Genomic DNA, 25,633 nt, shown 5'->3' with positions numbered 1-25,633 from the left:
CATGAATAAAAGTAAGACTACTCCTATGTCGACTAGGTCCACCTCTAGGCAGAAGGCCCAAGTTACCACCCCCCTCCCAAGCCTTACCGCGATTGACAGAATGCTCCAAAAAACCATAGGAGTTGTCGTCAACACGATAGAAAATACGGAGAGCGCCTCTCACTGCCCCCAAGCATGTGCCTCTCAACGCAGAAAGCTCAGGTCAGGCAGGTCGCAGGGAGTAGAAACGGGGGCATTGCCCGGAAGCCAACCACAACCGGGGCATCACCTTTTATTACTAGGCCTGCAAGGAAACACTATACAACAGTTGGCCGTATTGCCCCTAAAGGAGAGAAGCTCAGTAGCTGTATAAGAAAGCATACTGTCAGGTGGCAAGAACAATATATTGCACACCCGCCCGCACCCGTCCGCCTCCGGGACGCTGACGGGCGCAGACGGGCTTACCTTAGCCGCTCCTTTGGCGCGAAAGAGGCGCGTCCGCTCTACCGGTCCGCTCCGCGGAGCAAAGGGCCTCTAAATTTATGGGTTTGCAGGCGAGAAACCGCACCACTGGACCGCTGACCAGCGTGCCTGGCTCCCCCTAAGATGGCCGCTAGCACTATCAGCAGCCTACAGGTCCCAGAATACCCTGCGGCACCTAATCGGCCGTGCGGGTAGGGGACAATCGCAGAAGACCAACGCAACCCTGTTGCCACCAGGCAGAGGGGTGAGAGAAGGCACAGGCAAAGGTAGGCAGAGAGCAAGATGTCACCTGGCATCCGCCTCAGGTGCCGAAAAATGAAATGAGAGTGAAAGGGCACACAGTAAAAATTAAAGCAGCACAAATGACACTTTTTAAAAAGCGCTAGCAATCAGCGCGAATCACACAGCTAAAAGTAGTGTTTTATCAGCAAGTTATAACCCGCTCGTCTGTACCCTGCATCCTCTTCAGGTATAGCGGGAGGGTTCGAGTAACAGTAACAGTCAAAATGACAATGTATGGTTGTGGTTACCAAACAACTTAAATGGACACATACATGAAAAGACTGCCAAGCTTGCTTTTTAGCAACAGCTCCACTATCGTCTCGTGGAACATAGCGGGTTTAAACCTTGATAAAATACCTTGGTTGCTAGGTATCCGACCTTCAATAGTATGCCTACAGGAAACTTGGTTAGTCCTACTTTGTCTTCAAACCTTCAGCCACAAGGACCAGACGAGGACATTCAAAGGGAGGCCTGGCTATCCTGTTAATAGAGGAATTAAGCTGGGACCTTGAAATAATTCACCTAACTAGCCCTAATGTACAATGTCTTTACCTAAAGCACTTAGATAAAAATGCTCATGCTAAGTCAATATTTCTGTTTAACATTTTTGTTCCTCCTGGGTTTGAACACGATACAATACTCTTATACATATTCGACCAAATAAATATCACCCTAGGTTCAAAAGAAAATGCACAGATACTCCTATTGGGTGATTTTAATGCAAACATTTCTAATTCTTTACTTTTGGCATTTCGGAATTCTGTCCTGCTGTAACCCAGCACCAGTTTTCCCAGACCATGTCAAAACTAATAAAAGAGGGAAAATCATATTGGAACATATCAAGGAAATCAACTGGATAATTTTAAACGGAAGAAAGAGAGGAGATGTGCCAGGTTCATATATGCGGAAGGGTCCATCAGGGTCATCTAGACTGGACTATATTATCAGCAGTTATGACTTATTCAATACATTTCGCAGTTTATCTACACAATCTGTCCAAAGCAGTCACCACGCAATACTTCGTCTGGAACTAGACCTCCATCTTCAGCCAGTTTCTATATGGTCTCTATCACAAGGTAGAGGAGAGGTATTAGTAAAAGCCAGCCCAAATATTTTGGAGTAGCGAAAATTTATTGGCTTTTTTAAAAACAAATAAATTCATTGGTAGCAGTTCAAGCGTTGTAATTAGGGAAATTCGATCACATACATTTGGCAAACAGTGCAGTCGGCCCAGTTGGACTGGATGTGACAATTCCAAAACACTAGACACGTACAAGTGCAGTTAGACCCTCACACAGGCACCATATTGAACCATTTACCCCACACCTAACCGAATAGTTCAGGGCATCCCTGGGCCTCGAAGAGAGGCTCCTCCTGCGCTCCACACCAATCCACCCCCCTCCTCCACCCCCTCACAGTCTGCGCCTTAGCCTGAGACCAGAGCGCGGCTATATCCCTCTTCGCCACCGCTGTCCCCAGGAACGCTTGTCAGCCCTGAAGCCATCGAGGCCATCAAACACTCCCAACAGCAATTGCTTCGTGTCATGGGGAACCTCCCATCTGAGGGCCTGTGTAAGTTCGAGTTCTACCCCTCTCCAGAACGGCGCCAGGGCACTGCCATACCAGGTGATAGAAATCTGCTGGGACAGACTCGCAGCACGTGCAGGTTGGGGAGGGCCGCATACGGGCCCGGAAAAGGCGTGCCGGAGTGAGGTATGCTGCATGGAGGAAGTAAAGTTGGACCAGGCGTAACTTGGAGGGTGTTGTCAAGGTTTTGGGTACCATAAGGACATCCCGCCAATCCGCCTTCCCCAAGGGACCCACCCATCCCTCCCAGCGATCCCGAAGCCGGTACAGGGACAAAGGAACTTTGTTCACCAGTGACCGGTATATTCGGGAGACTCTAATCCCCCCCCCCCTCCACCCCCCTTCCCCAGGTTCCCCATCATCACCTGGGCCTCCAAGGGACTGAATTCTGGGAGAGAGGTGGGGGATGGAATGTGAGTGTGGAGGGCGTGTCGGAGGTACTTATAGTATTGGGAAGGAAGAAGGGCGTGACATTGTTGTAGGTCAGCAAAGGACCGAATGTGGTCTCCCACCCACACGTCTCCCAGTAGCAAGATCCCAACTAGGTCCCATTGACGGAAATACGCCAGGCCGTGAGCACCGTCCTGGTGACAGGGGGAAGAGCCTGCGGCACCGGGCTACCATATAGAAATGCCTGGATCTGCGTGGAGTCCATTGCCCTGAGTTCCACCTGGTATGCATGCTGGGTCGGACCAGCCGCCCGCAAACCAGTTGTTGATAAGTTTTGTGGCCAGGTAGCAGAGGTGGAGATTGGTCACCCCATGCCCCTGTCAAAGGGGGGGATACGACAGTGTGCCAGGGACATTCGCGGCCTACCTCCTCCTCAGAAGAACCGGGTAAGAGCACCGTCCAATTCTCGGAACCAGCTACCTGGGAGGTGGATGGTGACATTTTGTAGAATGTAGAGAAAGCGGGGAGGATCATCATTTTAACCCCTTGCATGCTGGTGACGAACCCCAGCCGTCATGCTCCGCGATGCTCGTGTGCTGATGACGGTTGGGGTTCATCACGGCCCCACCCTGTTCGTTTGTTTACTGCACAGCGGCGTAAACGGGCCAGCAGCGAAGGGGTTAAAGAGCGCACTCCTGCCCTGGGGGTTAAGGGGAAGGGTCTGCCATTTCTTAAGGTCTGCCTTCATCCTAGTGACCAATGGTGTAATGTTCAGGGCCCACTCGAGCTCCGGCAGGAGGGTAACCCATAAACCTAGGTATTTAAAGGATTGCCTTAAGAGCGGGATAGTCGTCTGCCAGTCAAAGCATGTCCGAGAGGGATTCAATGGGACCAGGGTTGATTTTTCCGGGTTAAGTCGCAGCTCAGAAACCCGCTCAAAGGCAGAAAGGGCCACTAGGCATCTGGGGCCATAACGGTCCGGGTCCGCCAGAAAAATCAGGACATTGTCCGCATAGAGGGCTATCATGTCAATCTGACTCTGATCCCAGGCCCAGCCTCGGATAAGAGGGTCTTGGCGGATGAGTGCTGCCAGGGGCTCCATCGCCAGCGCGAATAAGAGCGGTAAAAGCGGCCACCCCTGAGGACACGGGCAATGTGGTTGCTGTAGAGGACTCTGATCAGGCTGCGGAATCCCATCAGTTCCAGCACCTCCTCAAGGTAGCTTCAGTCCACCGTATCAAAGGCTTTTTCAAAGTCGATGAATAGGAGCGCCAGATATGGGGTCAGGTGTTGACGGTGAGCCATAGCCAGATGGAGGCGCCGAATGCAATGCGGGTACTCCTGGCGGGCATGAACCCACACTGATCAGGGCGGATCAAGTCTTGTAGGAGTGGGTGGAGCTGCTGGGCTATCGCGGTGCCAAAAATCTTGACCTCTGTATTGATCAATGAGATCGAGCGGTAGTCCGCATATTCCAGGGAGGGCGGTTGCGTCTTTGGGATGGCCACGATAGTGGCCATGTCGGTTTCAGGTGGGAAGCACCCCTCTTCCACCACATGATTAAATAGCTCCACTAAATGGGGAACCAAATCATCACGGAAGGCGGCGTAGTATTCTTGGGGGTAGCCGTCAGGCCCGGGCGTCTTGCCTGGGTGTAACATTGAGATCGCCCCGTGTATTTCTTCCGGGGTGAAGGGGTGGTCCAAGGTATCAGCGATCTCCCAGGGGAGACACGGTAGCCGAGTACCGGTCTCCTCCAGCAAGTCCGCCAGGGGAGTACACGGAGGGCGAGCGTCATATAGGGTTGCGTAGTAGCCAGCAAAGGTCTGCGCAATGGCAGCGGATGTCACCTGGTGAACCCCAGCGTCCGTCCGAATCTCAGGAATAATGCTGTTAACTTTGGGATAAGACACTAGGTTATGGAGAAGCTTGACATTTTTATCGCCCCATCCATAAATACGTGCCACCGAAGAGCGCCAGAGCATTTTAGCGGACTCCATCAAGATCCGGCGAATCTCTTCGCGGACCATTGGAAGTTGTCGAGAGGAGCCATCGCCGTCATCGGTCAATTGGAGTCTTTCCAACTGCTCTGCCTGAGCCTCCAGCTGGGCGAGCTGGGCGGAGTGCTCCACACGTTTCATGTGAACCAGCCCTCTGGCAACACCCCGCAAATTAATAGGATATTTGAGTTCCTGTCGCTTGAGGAAACCAACAAGGGAGCCAACCCAATCTCCTAGTTTGAAAGTACTAAAATGTTGGTATCGAGTACTATGCGGAGGAAGTCTCTTCCCATTACAAATTGTTCCTTAAAAAAGAAAAACTTGATAATTAACCTCCTTTCTAGGAAATTAAACAAGCTAACCAGTCTGCAATCTACAAACTTCTCTCTGGCTAGGAAAGACGAAATTTCCACCCTGAAGAAAAGACAAAAAAGGCTCTGCATGAAAGAAAATAGAAGAATGGACAGATACTGGGTAGACCTGCCAGAAGCAGTGTGACAAAAAACACCAAGCCCTTCTGGGGCATAATTGCAGAAGCCTGTGTGAATAAAATATCCCTGACAGCAACTCAAGTCACACAAAAACAATGGGTTGCTAACTTATCCAAACTGCATGGAAAAAATCTATCAACTATCCACATAGGGAAATCTCTACGAGATGGAACCTGCAGCAAGATCGATCAGCAGATAAAGTTGCCACTGAAGACCAAATTGCCGTATATATAAAGAAAGCGAGAGATACAGCAGCAATGGGACCAGTCAGGATCCTGGGGAATATCCTAAAGGAAAACATCGAAGGATGGAGTCAATTCTTGTCCCCTCTATTTATGTACTGCTACCAAACTGGCCCAATTCCGAGCTCTTGGACGGGCAGTATAGTGGTTCCTCTTCTGAAAAAAGGTTCCCATTTTCCCCAAAATAATTATCGCCAAATTGCCCTCCTTGATGCTACAGGAAAAACATTTGCGGTCAGCATTTTGAACCATCCGAACGACTGGGCCACAGCCAGGGGGGTCATTCCTATGGTCCAAGCAGGCTTCTGTCGAAATCACTCTAAGATTGATAATATTGCTATCCTGAAAAATATTATTGATAAATATGTAGTTAGTAAAGCTCAGGTTGTCTATAGTTTATTTGTGGATTTCTCTACAGCTTTTGACAAAGTGGATAGGCCTTCCCTGTGGAGAAAATTACAGAAGTTATGTGTTCCTTATTAAGAATAATAATAGCGCTTCATACATCCACATGGTGTAAGGTACAGATGGGAGGAGATAAGGGTTTAACTCAAGAGATTTCCACAGAAAATAGTCTTAAACAGGGATGTTTACTTGCTCCCATCCACTTTTCACTATTTCCTAGCGACTTACCGGATTGTTTCCAGGAGGTAAATCATTTTCCACTTCAATTAGCATCACAAACAATCCATATTTTAATGTACGGTGATGACGTGGTTATATTTGACTTAACCCCAATTGGGCTGCAGCGCAATATGGAGGCTCTTTTTAACTACACAGAGAATTTTTTTTTTTGAATGATCAATGTTAGAAATGGGATCCCTGACTGGCCAAGGCTGGCGCCAAAGTCAATCAGAGACCACCACTCTAAGTCAGGGCAAGGGAGTTACACGCCAAGATAACCCCTGCTCACCCCCTTGGTAACGTGACATGAGCAGTAAGGCTAAACTGGGAGGTGATGTAAGTTAAGTGTTTGCGCGCGCACCCCAGCAACAACAACCAAGGCCCACCACAAAGGAAACTCCACACAAGGTTATATATAAAAATAGACTATGTATTGTAGCAAACACATTAGATAAAACACACACTTTACAATGTGCCAACAGGCACTGGCAGAATTTACAGGGGATATGTACAAGACAGGGCCACCTGGACCACTGTCAGGAATAAGCACTTTTAGAACTAGAAATATTGTTAGAAATAGCACGTGTAGATCATAGAATAATAATCACTTTAGCACACAACCAGTAATCACTGGTACCAGGTAAGTACCACCTACGCAACCCTAACCACCTTAGGAGAATATTACGCAGGGAACCTGGACTTCACTAGCACACCTGTACTAGAAAGAACAACTACCTAAGTATCACCATACATTTAGGGGTATAGGCATGAACACATTGCACATGATACATCACAACATTCAGAGGTGTAGGGAAGAAAATACATGATGCATAAACATACATTCAGCGGTGTAGCAAAGAACAATTGCAGTAGAAATAACATAAGCCAGCAACATGTAACTGTTCCCAGGCCAACTGACCTCTCTGGGGCTAGAAGAAATGCGCCAGGCCTAAACATAGCAGCTGCTCACTAAGTGCTGGGCAGCTGTAGAACGGATGCTGGCACTCTTCTGGGGCTCTCAACAACTATGCCACCACTGAGGGAGCGGCCCGCTGCCAGCTGGGGCCGCTCTACCACCAGAAATGCCCCGCTCGGGGGACTCAAAATATGCAAGAATGCCCCCTGAGCCTCGTGGGCTCGAACAAATGTGGCCCACAACGTTGGAGTCCCGCTCGGGGGACTCAGATCAACAATTGCCTGAGCCTCTCGTGTACTCAGATTACAATGTGCCTGTCATTGGAGCCTCATGGGCTCTGTGCAAGCATGCCCCCGGAGCCCTCGTGGGCTAAGTAAAGATTGCCCCCTAAAGTCTGGAGTCCCTCCCGGGGGACTCGTTAACAAAAGGGACCCCCAACTGCAGCAGCACCACTGTGGGGGACCGGCAATGTGCCCCGACGCCCTCCCTCTTCCCCAAATCAATAACACGGGCCCCCACACACCGGGACCTGGGGCAGGGGCTCCTCCTCGGCGCCGCTCCTCTGCTGATCACTACGGGGCTCTCCCTGGCTCTCGGGAGCCCCGTGGGAGACGCCGGCTTCTGTGGTGACGGGCCGGGGGATCCAATCCCAGCCCCGCCCACGTCCTCGGCGGGGCTGCCTGACTTCCTGCGGGCCGGCCGGGGAGACTCTTGTTCACCCGGTCCTTCCTCTGGGACTGGGACTTAAAAGGGGAGTCGGCGAGACTTCGGGCAGCATCTTGTGGAGGTGTAGTGAATGAGCCACTTTAGTGGTCTGATGATCTGTGATGACCCTCGATCACCACCATTGTGAACTGATTTTAGTGTGCTATGTTACTTTAGCCTTAATGTAGGATGGTCTTGCATTAGAATAATCTTGCCTAAGAATAGAAGGTATGGGATGTCGAGGTGCAGTGTTGTTGGTGATGGTGCACACATGTGCTCCATAGTGGAGACTGAGGGATTAAGGGCATAGTGTTATTTGAGTTAGGTGAATTATGACTTTAGCCTATTGGCTTTGACGTGGTCTGATATCATTCTGCTTTCCAAGTATTAGAGGCCCATGCTTGAGCAACTCCATATTCTAAACTGCAGCCGTCTTCTGAGCCTCTGTAGGTGAGAGGTGATATTTGAGATTACATGTGTTGTTCACCTGCAGTGAACCAGAGCAGACCAGTTCTTATCAGGAGGGATGTGCCTTCTTCGCATTGGCGCCATAACAAAACGCTTGGCCAGCTGCTGTTGGGTGCCTGGTGTGGAAGGGTACAGGAATCTTGTGAGAAAGGTAGGCGGGTTCTTCCAGAAGCTTCGATAGAGGATAGAGTTCTATATTAGAGAAAGGGGGTCCGAGAGAGGGTGAGATTCTGAGAGGCAGAGAGATTCTGAGAGGCAGAGAGATTCTGAGATGCTGAGATGCTGAGCTGAGATGCTGGTCTGGTGTTTTGGCGGTCTGATGATACATCACGGTGCAGATGTGCAGTCGTGTTTGTGCAACAGAGAGTCCGGACCCAACCAGAGAGGGAAAGAGAGACGGACCCTTCTTCAGATGACAAGACGCCTAAGATTATGGTGAGGTGTTCCAGGTGTACTTATTGTATCTAACTATGCTTTTATTTTCAGGTTCTATGTATATGTATGTGTTGATGATTGCTACTAATGTTTACTGTGATGTTTAGTCATTTCTTTCTTTTGTCATCCTATTATCATGTAATAAAAAAACCCTAGAGCATATCATTTGTGAAGGAAGGTCGGGACCCTTTTTTACCAAGTACTTACAGAGGGATGTGCGATTCCCCTCTAATGGGTAATTGTTGATACGGGAGGGAAATCGGCTCCCATCAGGGATGTCTAAATTACATTGCTAGGAGGAGCATGTGCTGTGTACCCTCTTAGATGAGGAGGTGTTGTGAATTTCTGTGTACCCTCTCGGATGGGGAGGTGTTGGACTTGTTGGTATTTGCGAGTTCCTCAGCAATGGTCTTATATGTTGTCAGTGTTTATTCCTTTCTTGGGTAAGTATTGTGAAATGTGGTGTCTTTCTGGATCCTGAGAAAGGATGTGGTAAGTAATGGCCTGGTGACTGACAGAAGCACCAAAACATACAGAGAAGTTGGTCATTACAGGAGGCAGGGTGGGAAGCGGTACTCCTCCCAGCCTGTAGTCTCACCCTGCGGTCGGCGGGGCTCTACCTGACCGGAGCCTCTCTGGCAGGGAACGTTTCTTGCTGACGCCGGAGTGTGTATTAGTTCGTGCTTTAGTAGATGCGCCTTTTGATTGAAGCTCTTCTCGCACACAGTGCAGCGAAAAGGCTTTTCTCCTGTGTGTATGAGTTGATGCTCCTGAAGAACTTTCTTTCGAGTGAAGCTCTTTGCACATACAGAGCAGTGATAAGGCTTCTCTCCACTGTTTATAAGACCCAGAGGTATCAGAGTGCTTTACATGTGTGTGTTCTTTGATGATGTACAAGGCTTCCCTTATAAGTAAAGCGCTGGGAACACACAGTGCAGTGATAAGGTTTCTCTCCGGTGTGTTTTCTTTGGTGCTGTTGTAAATTTGCCTTTTGATTGAAGCTCTTCTCACACATGGTGCAGTGATAAGGCTTTTCTCCTGTGTGTATGTGTTGATGCTCCTGAAGAACTTTCTTTCGAGTGAAGCTCTTTGCACATACAGAGCAGTGATGAGGCCTCTCACCACTGTGTGTTCTTTGATGCTGTACAAGGCTTCCCTTATAAGCAAAACGCTTGGAACACACAGTGCAGTGATAAGGCCTCTCTCCACTGTGTGTTCTTTGATGCTGTACAAGGGTCGCCTTACGAGAAAAGTGCTTTGAACACACAGTGCAGTGATAAGGCTGCTCTCCTGTGTGTGTTCTTTGATGCCGCACAAGGGTTGTCCTTTGAGAAAAGCACTTCTCACACACAGTGCAATGATAAGGTCTCTCTCCGGTGTGTTTTCTTTGGTGCTGTAGTAGATACTCCTTTTGATTGAAGGTCTTCTCACACATGGTGCAGTGATATCGTCTCTCTCCGGTGTGTATTAGTTTGTGCTTTAGTAGAGTTGCCTTATGGTTGAAGCTCTTCTCACACAAGGTGCAGTGAAAAGGCTTTTCTCCTGTGTGTATGCGTTGATGCTGAAGAAGAATTTTCATTTGAGTGAAGCTCTTGGCACATACAGAGCAGTGATGAGGCCTCTCTCCTGTGTGTACGCATTGATGAGGCCTCTCTCCTGTGTGTACGCTTTGATGAGGCCTCTCTCCTGTGTGTACGCTTTGATGAGGCCTCTCTCCTGTGTGTACGCTTTGATGAGGCCCCTCTCCTGTCTGTACGCTTTGATGAGGCCTCTCTCCTGTGTGCACGCTTTGATGAGGCCTCTCTCCTGTGTGTACGCTTTGATGGGGCCTCTCTCCTGTGTGTACGCTTTGATGAGGCCTCTGTCCTGTGTGTACGCTTTGATGAGGCCTCTCTCCTGTGGGTACGCTTTGATGAGGCCTCTCTCCTGTGTGTACGCTTTGATGAGGCCTCTCTCCTGTGTGTACACTTTGATGCCGTACAAGGCCTTTCTTATTAGCAAAGCGCTTGGAACACACAGTACAGTGATAAGGCCGCTCTCCTGTGTGTGTCCTTTGATGCTGTAAAAAAGCTGCCTTTTGAGTGAAACACTTTTTACACGTTCCGCAGGGATATGGCCTGAGGCTGGTGTGTCCTTTGTTGTGCCTCACAAGAAGTCTCTCATTGATAAATCCTTTGTCACACACATTACAAGCAAAGGGTCTCTCCCTCATGTGCATTCTGCGCCGTTTTTTAAAGTAGATATTTTGAGTAAAATTCATCTTGCCTCCGGGACCTTTATGGCTTTCTTTCCCATTCATACTTTCTAGATGTGATTGCTGTTCTGCAAAATAGAAAAAACATTGACAGTTACACATGGAAAATATTTCTTGAAAAAGCTGCATTGTTATAATATGGAGAGGTGAACAGTTACAATTCAGGGAAAAAAACTAATATTCTAAGAAAAAGAGTCATACTTCCCTTTGAGACACAAATGGTGGCTAGTCCTACACAAAGTGCGGTGACTTAGTTCTGCAGCAGGAGCATGCTGGGAAATCAAGTGATTCACAAGAACCACTGTTGGACATGGGGTTTCTGGTTGGCTAGGGTAGGCACCTAAGCCAGGCAGAATCCACCACTCTAGTCAGGGTAAGCCAGATACACACCTGAGATAACCTGTGCTCACCCTCGGGTAGATCGGCGCAGAGCAGTCAGGCTAGTTTAAAGAGGCAATCTGCAGAGCATTTGTGCAACACACTAGCGCAGCAACACAGTGGGTAAACCACAAAAGGGAATCCACACAGGATTATGTAAAAATAAATTCTATATTGTACATCAAACAAGACCAAAATTACTTAAATCACACAGTGAGTGCAAATAATGCAGGTTTGACAGAGAAAAACACAAATTACTATGAAAACATAGGTCACAGCGCACCTGCGCTCCTATTACACTTCATACGGTAACTATAGTGAACGTGGTTGAAGTGTTTGCATTTAGAAACCAAAGGTAGGGCGCAGGAGCACCTACTAAACGCTAAACAGTAATTGAGCTTGAGTCTTCCAGCAGTTCTCCTCTATGGACGGCCCTGCGCCATTCTTGAGGTAATCTCCAGAGCAGAGACAATGCTGAACAAGAAATGCCCCACCCGCTCTTGCGAATTTGGAGCCCGTCAGGACGATTGAATCGCGTCTCTTTGCCCAATGGAAACCAAGCTACCAGTGAAGGAGGACCCACCTCACAGTAGCTTTGTAGGTGCAGGGTCACTGTCCTCAGGGCATCTGTAACTTGCTAACAATGTTGTCATGTCTCAGGAGTGGGACCCGACATTGAGAGCTTCGTGCAGTATATGCGTTAAACCCAGAGGGCAAGGCCGGCTGGAATGAGTCTCAGAATGCTGGCAAGCAAAACATGTTACAGAACAACGTGTCGTCCGAAGGCCTGCCTTGAAGGCTTTGAGCAGCTCATGTAGCTCTGCAGCCTTAGTCGCTGCACTGTACCACCTCAGAGCAGTACAAGTCTTCAGGGGGCTGTTCCTCGAGTCTCACGACCAGAGGGGCCAAACCAGTTTGTTCTTGGTGTCATCTGACGGTGGCGACATGTTGCCAGACTCTGGGGGTGAGGTTCACAATACAATTCAGCTGCAGTGAGCACGCTGGCTCAAGGACGTGTTTGTTTCTCTGGTAACACCTCCAGGCGAAACAACACTGTTCTCACTGGAGAAACAAGCATTTGCAATGCAATAGGTCTCGCATTAGGAAAGTTTGAGCTACTGGTATTACAAATGACAAATTTTGTATTTATGTGTTGGTTTTGAAAATAGCTAAATTAATAGCTTTGTCATTTACAATTCCAATAGTTTTAACTTTCACAAATGTGACTCCTATAGCATTTGTAATGCAATATGTGTTATATTTACGTGACTTAGATGTATTGATATTACAAATAATTTTTAAATAATTAATACTTAAATAAAAGTTATTGTAATTTATAATAGCAATAGCTTAAACTTTTGTAAATAACTTTTGTGAAGTTTATGTTCAGTGTATTTTATCCAAGAACAGAAGTGAAATATTAACATCTTTTTGTGACATTTGTAATAAAGCTTGAAACATTGAACATATTTGAACCAGTTGTTGTTGAATAGTTGCACAGATTGATGCTGTGGTGGCGCTGAGTGATGTTGTGGTGCCCCTGAGTGATGCTGCGGTGACGCGATAGATAGAGGGAGGGCGATAGATAGAGTGAGGGAGGGCGCTAGATAGAGTGAGGGAGGGGGATAGATAGATAAATAGATAGATAGATAGAGTCAGGGCGATAGATAGAGTGAGGGTGATAGATAGAGTGAGGGCGATAGATAGAGTGAGGGCAATAGAGTGAGGGCGATAGATAGAGTGAGGGCGATAGATAGAGTGAGGGTAATAGAGTGAGGGTGATAGAGTGAGGGCGATAGATAGATAGACAGGGCGATAGATAGAGTGAGGGCGATAGATAGATAGAGTGAGGGCGATAGATAGATAAGGTGAGGGCGATAGAGTGAAGGCGATAGATAAAGTGAGGGCGATAGATAGAGAGTGAGGGCGATAGATAGAGAGTGAGGGCGATAGATAGAGAGTGAGGGCGATAGAGTCAGGGCGATAACTAGATAGAGTGAGGGCGATAACTAGATAGAGTGAGGGCGATAGATAGAGAGTGAGGGCGATAGATAGAGAGTGAGGGCGATAGATAGAGAGTGAGGGCGATAGAGTCAGGGCGATAGATAGGGTCGAGGGCGATAGATAGAGTGAGGGCGATAGATAGAGTGAGAGCGATAGATAGAGTGAGGGCAATAGAGTGAGGGCGATAGATAGATAGATAGATAGATAGATAGATAGATAGATAGATAGAGTGAGGGCGATAGATAGATAGAGTGAGGGCGATAGATGGATAGAGTGAGGGTGATAGATGGAGAGTGAGGGTGATAATGAGGGCGATAGATAGATAGAGTGAGGGCGATATATAGATAGAGTGAGGGCGAAGATAGATAGAGTGAGGGCGATTGATAGATAGAGTGAGGGCGATTGATAGAGTGAGGGCGATAGATAGAGTGAGGGCGATAGATAGAGTGAGGGCGATAGACAGAGTGAGGGCGATAGACAGAGTGAGGGCGATAGACAGAGTGAGGGCGATAGATAGCGTGAGGACGGTAGATAGAGTGAGGGTGATAGAGTGAGGGCGATAGATAGAGTGAGGGCGATAGATAGAGTGAGGGCAATAGAGTGAGGGCGATAGATAGAGTGAGGGCGATAGATAGAGTGAGAGAGATAGATAGAGTGAGGGCGATAGATAGATAGAGTGAGGGCGATAGATGGATAGAGTGAGGGTGATAGATGGATAGTGAGGGCGATAGTGAGGGCGATAGATAGATAGAGTGAGGGCGATTGATAGATAGAGTGAGGGTGATTGATAGATAGAGTGAGGGCGATAGATAGAGTGTGGGCGATAGATAGAGTGAGGGTGATAGAGTGAGGGCGATAGAGTGAGGGCGATAGATAGATAGAGTGAGGGCGATAGATAGATAGAGTGAGGGCGATAGATAGAGTGAGGACAATAGATAGATAGAGTGAGGGTGATAGATAGAGTGAGGGGTGTAGAGAGAGGGGGTGTAGAGAGAGGGGGTATAGAGAGAGGGGGTGTAGAGAGAGGGGGTGTAGAGAGAGGGGGTGTAGAGAGAGGGGGTGTAGAGAGAGAGGGGCGTAGAGAGAGAGGGTCGTAGAGAGAGGAGTGCAGAGAGAGAGGGGTGTAGAGAGGGATGTAGAGAGAGAGGGGTGTAGAGAGAGAGGGGAGCAGAGAGAGAGGGGTGTAGAGAGAGGAGTGTAGAGAGAGGGCTTTAGAGAGAGGGGTGTAGCGGGGGTGTGTAGAGAGAGGTGTAGAGAGAGAGGGGTGTAGAGAGAGAGGGGTGTAGAGAAAGAGGGGTGTAGAGAGAGGGGTGTAGAGAGAGGGGTGTAGAGAGAGGGCTTTAGAGAGAGGGGTGTAGAGGGGGTGTGTAGAGAGAGAGAGAGGTGTAGAGAGAGAGGGGTGTAGAGAGAGAGGGGTGTAGAGAAAGAGGGGTGTAGAGAGAGGGGTGTAGAGAGAGGGGTGTAGAGAGAGGGCTTTAGAGAGAGGGGTGTAGAGGGGGTGTGTAGAGAGAGAGAGGGGTATAGAGAGAGAGGGGTGTAGAGAGAGAGGGGTGTAGACAGAGGGGTGTAGAGAGAGAGGGGTGTAGAGAGAGAGGGGGCCAGAGAGAGAGGGGGCGTAGAGAGAGAGGGGTGTAGAGAGAGAGGTGTAGAGACAGGGGTGTAGAGAGAGAGGGGTGTAGAGAGAGAAGGGTGTAGACAGAGGGGTGTAGAGAGAGAGGGGTGTAGAGAGAGAGGGGGCCAGAGAGAGAGGGGTGTAGAGAGAGAGGTGTAGAGACAGGGGTGTAGAGAGAGAGGGGTGTAGAGAGAGAGGGGTGTAGAGAGAAAGGGGGCTAGAGAGAGAGGGGTGTAGAGAGAGAGGGGTGTAGAGAGAGAGAGGGGTAATGATATGCCTTCTCCAGAATAGTCCAGGGAAAAAACGTTTGAATACCAATGTGCATTGGTTGTTGCGCTTACAGTTTCATGGCATTCCCACTAGTGCAACACCCATCTCTCTATAGGAGAATTCAACACACGAAAATATTGCTGCAAATCTTTCTTGAGTGTAGAACACACTTTTTGAATGTCAAGTGGCAGTCCGGCTATCTTCACCTGTACACTAAACAAAGAGCTACATTGTTTTGCACTTAAACTGAGAATTGTTTCAAGTTGTGAAAGGAGGCCTAAGCAGATTCAACATGGAGAGTTCTGCTATATCTAGTACATCGATCCATTTATTAAATACATGATGGCGAGAAGGGGGGGGGAGGGAGAGACTCCAGAGGAGGTGGACATAAAAGAGAATTGAAGGGCTAGTTACACTGCAGAATGGTTACGCCAATGGAGAGAGTGAGGTGGTAGCGGATTGTTACATGTGGAAAATGGAGGCGATCAGAGAAGTAGCGAGATACAGAGGAAGGGTGAATAAAGAAAAAGGAAGGATGGGTGTAAACAGGAAGAATGAGGAATAACCGGTGAGTGAAGGGGTACGGGGGGAGAGGAGGGACAAGGAAGGCAGATGAAAGGGAGATATGCAGTGAGAAATGGAAACATAAGCGGACAATGGAAAGGCACGAGGAGTGTGAAAATTAAGGAAGGGTAATAGCAATGGAGGAGAGGAAGGGGTAGGAGACATTCAGGGAGTGTTACAGGAATACGGGAATAAAGAGATATAGGGGAGCAGGGTGCGGTTCGAAAATTAAAGGACCCTGTAGATGTTGGTAGTGGTATCGCGTCCGGGGGAAATATCGATGGTGAAAAAGAAGCGCCCTCTACAGGGTCATTCTGCAGAACACCCCCCCAGATTGCGAGCTGCGCATTGGCCCCTGGTGAGAATTCCTACTCTTACTGGTCAAGGAGGCGGCAAATGGTCGGCGCAGGAACAGAGGTGCTGTGACGTCACACTACACATCAGTTGTTATAAAACATCAAATTTGAACATATGTTATAGATACATAATGTTTATAAGTAACACATAAGCGCATTATTAAGCACGTCGAACGTTAGAAGCGTAACACGCGCTCTCTATACCATCGCAAAAATAAGACCGTATTCCAAAGAACTAAGATTCTTTGATACAGATAGGTAGTCTCAACAGACTAATATCCAGTAAACTAGAAATGAATACTTGATGCAAGAGTTGAGAATTTCACCCGAGAGTTCTAGTATACTTGATAGCGGCATTGTGTAAGATTACCCCCCTATGTCAAATTAGATGGTTAATCCACAGTGTGCTTCTATATAAATTGAGTACTGTTGTATATAATCATGATGCTGGAATACACTAGAATGTAAAGTTTTTGAAATGTTTATTTGAAGAGATGGTATACAATGATGGTATTAGGTTTAGATTTTACATGTAATTCATGTGCATATGTGTTGGTACATTATTCAATTAGAGGTAGAAGTTCAGGAATCGTATTCTATTTTTCTGCAGATTTCCCTGATGAAGGCATTTTATGCCGAAATGCATTGGAATGATGAAATTATGGAATGATGTATAAGAAATATAAACTTATATATGGAATGGAACTTAATATAAAATCAAAAGCAAGTCGCATTCATGAAGTATGAATAAAATACTTTGAGGATACACATTACGTGTTATATCTTAACTTGAGAGAACTTTCGCTGTAGCATTACAGCATACACCTGTGCCCCAAGAGACACTCGCACATCCAGTGTTGGTGTAACCCTTTGTATTTTGATATTACTCTATCGCAGGGAGTAAACTTGGGAGCACGGACTAAGTGAAGAAAAAAACTTTTTCTTAACAAGTAGCAGTGCGAAGTCACATCATAATATCTTCTACAATCCAACACACGGAAGTCTTAAAATGGACTACATCTTCTACACCACGAAACCCGCCAAATGGAGAGAAAACGTCATTCAACACCTTCATGTAACTAATGCTACCAATGTCCCTTATGGATCAAAACAAACTATATCCATATACCAGAGCTTTAGCGGAGATCTGTCCATAACTATATACAGAAATGGGAACATCCTAATCAAAGCCACTTAACACAATTATCTATTTTCCACTTTCCGGCTCTCTGCGCTGCCATGCCATTTGCTCCCACCACCACCCCTCTACCCTCTCCCATGCAGACCCTCATCTACTAGCTGAACCATCTACTCCCAATCCCCCTCGCACTGCCCCTACCTCTACCCCCCCTACAGCCTCTCTGATCCCCAGACACACTGAAGCTTCTGTTTAGATACCAAAACTATTTGTCCCCTCTGCATGGCACACCTCCACTGCCCAGCTTGACTTATCTATCCCACCGGAATCCTCTCAGTCCTCCAATCACAGCAGGCTGGATACTACATTAGCCCAGGAGCGGCCTGTGCAGGTAAGAGCGGAGGGGGGCCGGGGAAAGCGACAGACGACGACGAGTGAAAATTAAATAAATCATTTCCTCCTCGTTGTCGTCTATTGAATCCCCCCCCCACCCGGTCCCACTGCTTTTACCTGCACCGGCCGCTCCTGCATTAGCCTCCGCCCCAAACTCTGCCGAGCTCCATCACACTCCACTTCCTACCACTGACCCAACGGCCACTCAACTGATCCCTACAACAGCCCAGCTTGAACTCACTATCAACACTATTCTGGATGAAATCTCGTCACTACGTAAGAACGCAAAGATTACCTCCTTCCTGCCCCAGCTTCAGGCATCTATAGCGAACACTGATCCTGCAACAAACATACACTCTGATCCCCTATCCTTTACCCTTAGATAAACTATTCCCTATATCCATCACCAACTCAAACCTAGATGCACCACGACTGAAATCACGCAACGGGAAGCTGAAATGCTGAGCAACACGTATGACAATGCCCCGAGCAAGCCTTGCCGCCACAAGATCCCAGTCATCCTTGGCACGAGTAGAACCCTGAACACCACTCGCCCTCCCAGGTGGCCTACCCAAATAACAACCATTCAACCCTGTCAGCCTGGTCCAACATCACTACTTACGCGTTGCTGCATGCTACTAAACTGTCAGTTAGCAGTCAAGCATGCCACTCAAATAGCCGAAACCATCCTAGGACACAAAATTGACTTCTGCTTTCCAACGGAAACCCGGCTGAACGACCACTCATCCTCTTTTATCAATTTCCTCAACCCACAGGGCTTCTCAATCATCCGTACGACCATTAGGATCGTATTGGCGGTGGATTAACCATCATACACAAAAACTATCTGTGCTTAACTCCATTCCTCAACACGACATACCCTACCTTTGAATATAAAGGAGTTCAACTCTCGTCCAAAGGCCCCAACTCTATCAAAATTCATGTAATCTATCACCCTCCTGGTGAAAAATGACAAATCTTTGAGGACTTAACAAAGCTGTTAACGCAAAACTACCTTAAAGGCAGCACAGATGTTCTACTAGGAGACCTAAACCTGCACTTGAACAACGCCGATGATCCAACAGTACAAGCCCTCTCCACCCTCCTGGAAGCGAATGATCTCACCCAACACTGCAATAAACAAACTCATACCAAGGGCTCTACCCTTGATGCAATCATCTCTAAGCAGAACACCACATCCCTCGGTTCTATCCTACCCACCGACTGGACTCACCACCACCTAATTCTTTTTAATCTCAATGCAATCCAACCAAAGGCCCACCCCCAAAATACCCGGCACAAACACTGAGTGAGGTACATACATTGAATCTCCCAGGCAGAGTTAGAAGCGTTAGTCAGTTCCCAAATTCCAAGGTGATGATCTAACCGCTCACTACAACAGAAAAATGGGAAAACTCCTTGACATAGACGCCCCTTTGAAACTCAAGAACTCAAGAAGTATCCCTTCCAGATCTTGGTTTAACAACGACCTTAACAAAGAGGCAACAACTCCGATTGGCTGAAAGAAACTGGAGACAACAACCCTTGTTAACACATCATGCAATACCGGGAGCTAAATGCATAAAATACAAAAAGCACATCTTCAGAGAAAAATCCCCCTTCTTCTGAGTCCAACTTGACTGTAGGAGAGTAGGGTCTGCTTCCTATGGTCACCCCCACTTTTTGCTGTGATTCTCTGTTTTTTCGACTTTATTGTGGCTGTGGGCTTGCTAATCAGACCCACAGCCCAGCTGTTATCTCTCTAAATTGATACCATGTACTTTAGGTACATACCTTATTGGGTACTGGGTCACCTTTGTGAGCCCCTATATAGTGTACCATAGGTACCCAGGGCATAGGTGCATCCAAGGTCTACCAGGGGCTGCAGAATGTATTATGCCACCCCTGGCTGGCCATCCAAACTAACACCACAGGCTTATCACTCAGCTTGGGTAAGGTGGTGTAATCACCCCTTACTTAGATATAGTATATATATATCTACCTTATATATAAACACATAGTAACCTATAAGTCACTCCTATGGCAGGCCTTAACAATCCTGGAGGCAGAGCGCTTGGTTTTATGTGAGAGGGTGCCCTAGCATGAGCTGAGCCCCTCTGCAGCTTTCGGAAGCATGTCCTAATAGCTGTTCTATAATATAGCCATACCATATACTTTTAAGTGCATTATAATCCTTGCGGTTAATGCTAACTTTGGTTTGGCTTTATCAAAACATGTCGTGTAAGGTGTCAAACACTTTGGAATATGACCCCCGCCAATTCTGGCGGCGGGGGTAGCATTCCACCCTTCTAGAGGGAAAAGACATGTATGCTACTGCTTTACCCGGTTAAAGTTAAACAGAGCCTCAGCATCACAAAATGGATGCTGCTGCCACAGACACGAGTCTGACCTCCTGCAGCTGGGGTAAACTCCAGCAAGAGAGGCCTGGACAATAGGGTTCCTGTCGAGGGAGGTGCTAGCACCTCCCCAGACAGCCTGTAGTGTATTGGGGCAGGGTGGGTTGAATGGAAAGATGCTTTTCCAGACACTGCATGGGGCACACAAGGTGCTCCATGCATAGCCCGTTTCAAACCAGTTGCTGGGGCACTCCAGCTGAGACCCATGGCGGAGACGAGAGACGTGGGACCAGACACCCTGGACATCCTGCATTTTGCTAACTGCATCGACTCCTGAGGTAACTCGCAGTTGTGCATTGGGGTACGAGAAGCCCCAGACCCGAGCGCCATTTGCACCGAAGCTCAGCACTCCACAAGTGCCGTGTTGGGCCCGCTCGTGCATTTCAGCTCAACGCGTCTTCCCGGTTGCTAGACCATTGGCTAGTGAGCCCTCTGAAGACGAACATTTGAAACTAAACTGTTTTCCTGGTTGCTCCAGGCTTGCTCCATCTTCCCTACAAAGGAGAAGCTCCCCAGACCTTGCTGGTCTGGCCTGAAGCCCATCTTCACTTCCTGCGTGGATTGCGTTTGCAAAGGCTTGTTGGGTCCAATCCGGACACCGACACCGCAGTCAACTAGATCCTTCGTGGGACAGCTCGAATTCAGCTCCTGGTTGTCGTCGACACCTCCTGGTACTCGTGGCAGCAGAAACAAGCTTCACCTCTTCACCTGATTGCATCACAACTTCGCCTGGTTCCTTCCTGGTTCCTTCCTGGTCACTGGCTAGTGACCCAGACTCTGTCCCCTCTGCTTTCAGGTTCTTCAGTTCTTCGATCCACCCTTGGATCCACCCGGACACTCTTCCTTTGGCCGCCTGCAGCACTTCTTTTGCAGATCTCCATTGAAAGCATCGATGAAACCCGACACGAAAAGACACCTAGGCACCCGGCTTCCCTGGGTGAGGTACCTGGAGTACTCCGGTGCTTCCGTGGGTATTGACTCTCCAAGTGTCCTAGTTTAAAGGGGTTTTGTCGTAGTCCATCCGGAAGTGCCCTAAAACAGTAACTTTGTAACTTCTTCGTTCTCCATTATAAGTCAATGGTAACTCGCGACTGTGTTCCCACACTGAACGCGTCTCCTGTGGGTCTCCTACTTCCTAACCTTTGGTTGTTTAGTGTAGCCCCAGCGATTCCCTAGGCCCTAGGCATATTCACTATTCCTGTAGTGATCCTTATACCACTTACTTAGTATATGGTTTTTGTGGCCCCCAGGGCAAAACTGTATTTGTGCAACTTATTGTATGCTAATTGAGTAACTTGTGATGTACTTCGATCTCTGACCTCATAAAGAGTGCAGAGGGGTTGTGTTAGAAATAAATGCTTATATATTTGATATATACCTTGTGTGGTGCCTTTCATTTGGTATTCAAGGGATTATAATTGGTAAAACAGCTTGCTTTACATGCTCTCTGAAGTCTTAGCCTATAACTGCTGGTCCATGCTATCACTAGGATAGCTTGTCTATAAGGTTGACGTTACAACCACCATCAATAAGGGTCGTTTAGACTGGTGCAAGGTGCCCACTAGAATAGTGGACATCATATGCCAGGCTAACTTCTCACATTGACCGTTCTAGGAACAGACCTCAAGAGCTTCTCAACATCATCAAACAGCAAACCTCCTCTTTCCATCAACACTCAATAAATGACTCCACCATGCGCAGTGAAGAGTTTGCAACATTCTTCTCTGAAAAAATATCTAATATTGAATCTCTCTTGACCCACCCATCTCTCCGTCCTAAACCAAAGTTGTCCCCCCTACCAAAAAGGGTCTACCCAAGGCCCTACCTCCAACTAATGGTCGTCTCACCAAACACACCCTATGCGCTCGCCCAGGCGCTCGCCCTCAGATCTGAGGAACCGGGTTCGAGTCTCGGTAATGTCGCTAAACCTCCTGTGATTCTGGGCAAATCACTTAATCTAACAAAAAAATGAATGTGTGTCCTCATATAACGTAACTGGTGCTATGTAAAGCGCTCTGATACCCGGTTCGGGTCAAGTTCGCGCTATATAAAACTCCGCAAAAAAAAAAAAGAAGTAGAAGTGCTCAAATTACTCGCTTGCATGAAACCAACATCGCACATTTCTGATATCCTCCCTCCTGAGCGTGTCAAGAATCTCAGTCACATCATATCTCGCCTGCATGAACCAAAATCTTCAACTCCTCCTTTTTGAGAAGCTCCATGCAAACCTCCCTCAAACTCGGCCAAGTCACCCCCTCATCAAACAACACAGACGCCGACTAGACCAACCTTAACAATTACAGACCTATATTTATTCACATTTACCTTCAGAAGTAAGTCTCATCAAAGCACAAGAGTGCCTGATGAACTTAGTAGTCCATACGCTGGTACTTTTCAGACTGGATTATTGGAACTCTTCCTGTCTGGCCTTTCCAGAGAAAATTAGCATCACTAAGAGAAACGCTTCATACAGTTATCCACTTTGAGACAGGTCACAACATTTTTTAATCACATTTCTTCTATACTTCGCATCCTACAATGGCTTCCAATTGAAGCAACAGACCAATGTAACACTGGATGCATCAGCCACAAAGCCCTCCACAACTCCACACCCTCCTACGTGGTTGAAAAACTCAAAATCTCTGGATCTGAACAAGGATCGAGAAATCGTAAAGTCATCCTGCTGGAACAAGCGTCATTCAGGCAAGAACGCTTTATAAAGCTCGCCTTCTCTGCCAGCGCTACAAGCATCTGAAACTCCCTCCCACAACCTCCTTGAAGAACCACAAGTCTTGCCACAGTTATCAAGCATTGGCATAGCCAATGGGTCTCGCTTTTGGGAGCTTATAAGTGTTTAGCCATGCAACAGTTGATGTTGTTGCACCAAGGATCTTGTGCTGCATAATTAAATACTTATAAGGTCCCAAAAGCGAGACCTATTGGCTATGCCAATGCTTGTTAAGGTATGTTGTAGAGAAAAGTAGCTGCTGTGTTCAAAACTGTAAATTTTGTGTGCAAGTTATGCTTAGTGTAGTAACGTTAGGACAGTGGCATGGTGTGGAATGCAGTGGTGAGTTGTGATATGATGTGTGCTGGTGGTACCGACAACGTGCCCCGTCTCTCTCCCACCCCTGGGCCCCGCCTCACCTGGTCGGGCGGTCTCTCTCTTCTTTTGGTTCAAGGAGCGCGGGGTAGGCTCCAGTCCGCTTCCTTTCTCTTTTCTCCACCGGAATCCGGGGTAGGCTCCCATCTGCTTCCGGCTTCTTGCGGAGCGGCCCACCCACAACCAGGCCGCTCTGCCTGGCTTCCGGCTCACCGCGGGCAGCGTGGCGGCCCCTCTTGTAGATCCTCTGTGTACTCGGCGGCGGCCTCACGTGGTGGGCTAGAACAGGCGGGGTGGGCTCCGCTTTCGTTTTTGTTTTTTTTAAAGTACTAATACGTGGAAACAGTGGCAATGTGGGGTGGGCACCCGCTCTTTCAATAAAGATGATTGCAGGTGGGCACCCGCCGGCAGCACACACAAATGCGGGGTGGGCTCCCACTTCAATAAGGAGCTCAGGGGGGAATCCCACATGCAGGAATTCCCTCGCAGCCTCGCACTGCAGCAGGGCCTGCTCCTCCCCCCTTAGGCGATCCAAATATAGAGCTCAAGAGGCCCTAGGGCACAAAAGTCCTCAAAAAGGCAGAAATAAGAGAGTCCTTGGTGCTGGGGAGACCCAAGCAAAGTGCAGACAGGCAGGCCAGCACGCAGCGGCGGTTCCTCCTGGCAGAGTGTCCTCCCAAAGTAAGAACAAGCACAACACTTTCATGGGGTCACAGCCCTACATTTATAGGGACATTTCCTTTATGTTATAGCTTTGGGAAACCAGATACAACTGGTTTTGGAGCACTCTGTTTACCAGGCTCCTCTTCCCTATTGTTAGGTGGGGGCTCAGTGATCAGACGCACCACAGGGGGCATTGTGGAGGGAAGGCACAGCCCTATTCAGGTCCCAGGTGAAATTCCTACCTCCCATCTGCATGCAGCTCTCTCTATTCATCCCTGGGCTGACTCGCCCTGTCTCCTGGAGCCACCCACACCATCCAGCCACTGTTACTCACAAGCCAGACATGCCATTCACATCAGGCAGGCAGACACACAGCAATGCCAACTTCTAAAAGTGGCATTTCTCCACAAGTCACCATAAATCTGTGCACACCATTGCGCAGCATTTATTCTCAAGAGTTCATACATATTAAACTCGCCCCTGCACTCCTCTCATACCAGGAATTACCATGGACACACATATCCCCATGTATTCCTATGGGAGGGCAGGCCAATCTCACCACACGTACTCAGAGAGCGCACAAACTCTACACTGGGCCACAGTGCTAAAGTGCCCAGAGGTCTAAAATCACTACCACCATGTCAGAGCATAAGGCAAAAAGTTCAGGGGTGAACCTGCCAAAGGACGAGTCCAACACAGATGAAAAGAGGAAGAGCGAGCGCCGAACTCAGCTTTAAAGTTACAAAATAAACCTTAAATGGCATGGCTGAAGGGGCGAAAGGAGAGGGGGTTGTTTGTAGTGTAGCCTCTGGTGTATGCGGCAGAAGGGGGTAGGGTTGATGAAGCAATAAGAAAACAAGCATTTGCAATGCAATATGTCTCGCATTAGGAAAGTTTGAGATATTGGTATTGTAAATGAGCAATTTTGTATTTAAGTGTTGGTTTTGAAAATAGCTAAATTAATAGCTTTGTCATTTACAATTCCAATAGTTTTAACGTTCGCAAATGTGACACCTAGAACATTTGTAATGCAATATATGTTGTCTTTACGTGACTTAGATGTATTGATATTACAAATAACAATGGCTTTTATTTTTTTAATAATTAATACTTAAATAAAAGTTATTGTAATTTATATTGGCAATAGCTTAAACTTTTGTAAATAACTTTTGTGAAGATTATGTTCAGTGTATTTTATTGTGACGAAAATCTAAGAACAGAAGTGAAATATTAACATCTTTTTGTGACATTTGTAATAAAGCTTGAAACATTGAGAGAACATATTTGAACCAGCTGTTGTTGAATGGTTGCATAGATTGATGCTGTGGTGGCGACGAGTGATGCTGTGGCATTGAGTGATGCTGTAGTAGCGCATAGTGATGTTGTGGTGCCCCTGAGTGATGCCGTGGTGGTTCTGAGTGATGCTGTGGTGATGCGATAGATAGAGGGAGGGAGGGCGATAGATAGATAGAGGGAGGGCGATAGATAGATGGAGGGCGCTAGATAGATAGCAGTATGCCTGGTGGATAATGATTTTTACCACTGGTGTTTCAAAGCTTAAGACTAATTAAATCCATGTGAACACCAGGCTTGTTATTCTAAGCTGTCGCTCAGATGTTGCATAGAGAGCAGTCAGGACTTACTCCAGGGGGTGGTAAGGGAATTGGAGCTCGCATTCAGTGACAATCGTGTGATCACACTCAAACTCACTCAGTGTGCGGCTGATAAATATCTTTTCAGGTGCACTGATTCAAAGGGGGTTTAGGATAAAACCCCTAAAATGTCTTCAAATGTCTCTGGGCATGCAAAGTGTCACACAAATGTGATAATGGAGAGCTGCCCGCCCTCATCACAAACGTGGGAGGGCTGGCTCTGCACA

The 25,633-nt window shown here is 47.6% G+C and overlaps 1 protein-coding gene across 1 annotated transcript in view; it reads right to left on the bottom strand.

The window, feature by feature from the left end:
- The window catches only part of LOC147736849 (uncharacterized), an 85,642-nt gene that overhangs the window by 22,910 nt on the left and 37,099 nt on the right, over positions 1-25,633 (bottom strand). Inside the window, exons 3-5 of the mRNA XM_086953527.1 lie at positions 10,509-10,924; positions 9,479-10,163; positions 9,344-9,440 (exon numbers count right to left, since the gene is read on the bottom strand). Coding sequence (XP_086809653.1) covers positions 9,344-9,440; positions 9,479-10,163; positions 10,509-10,924 — 1,198 coding nt within the window. The remainder of the gene's footprint in view (positions 1-9,343; positions 9,441-9,478; positions 10,164-10,508; positions 10,925-25,633) is intronic.

Source organism: Lissotriton vulgaris, chromosome 1_2 (assembly GCF_964263255.1).
Source record: "Lissotriton vulgaris chromosome 1_2, aLisVul1.2, whole genome shotgun sequence".
Lineage (NCBI taxonomy): Eukaryota > Metazoa > Chordata > Amphibia > Caudata > Salamandridae > Lissotriton > Lissotriton vulgaris.
This window is presented reverse-complemented; position numbering and strand designations above follow the sequence as displayed.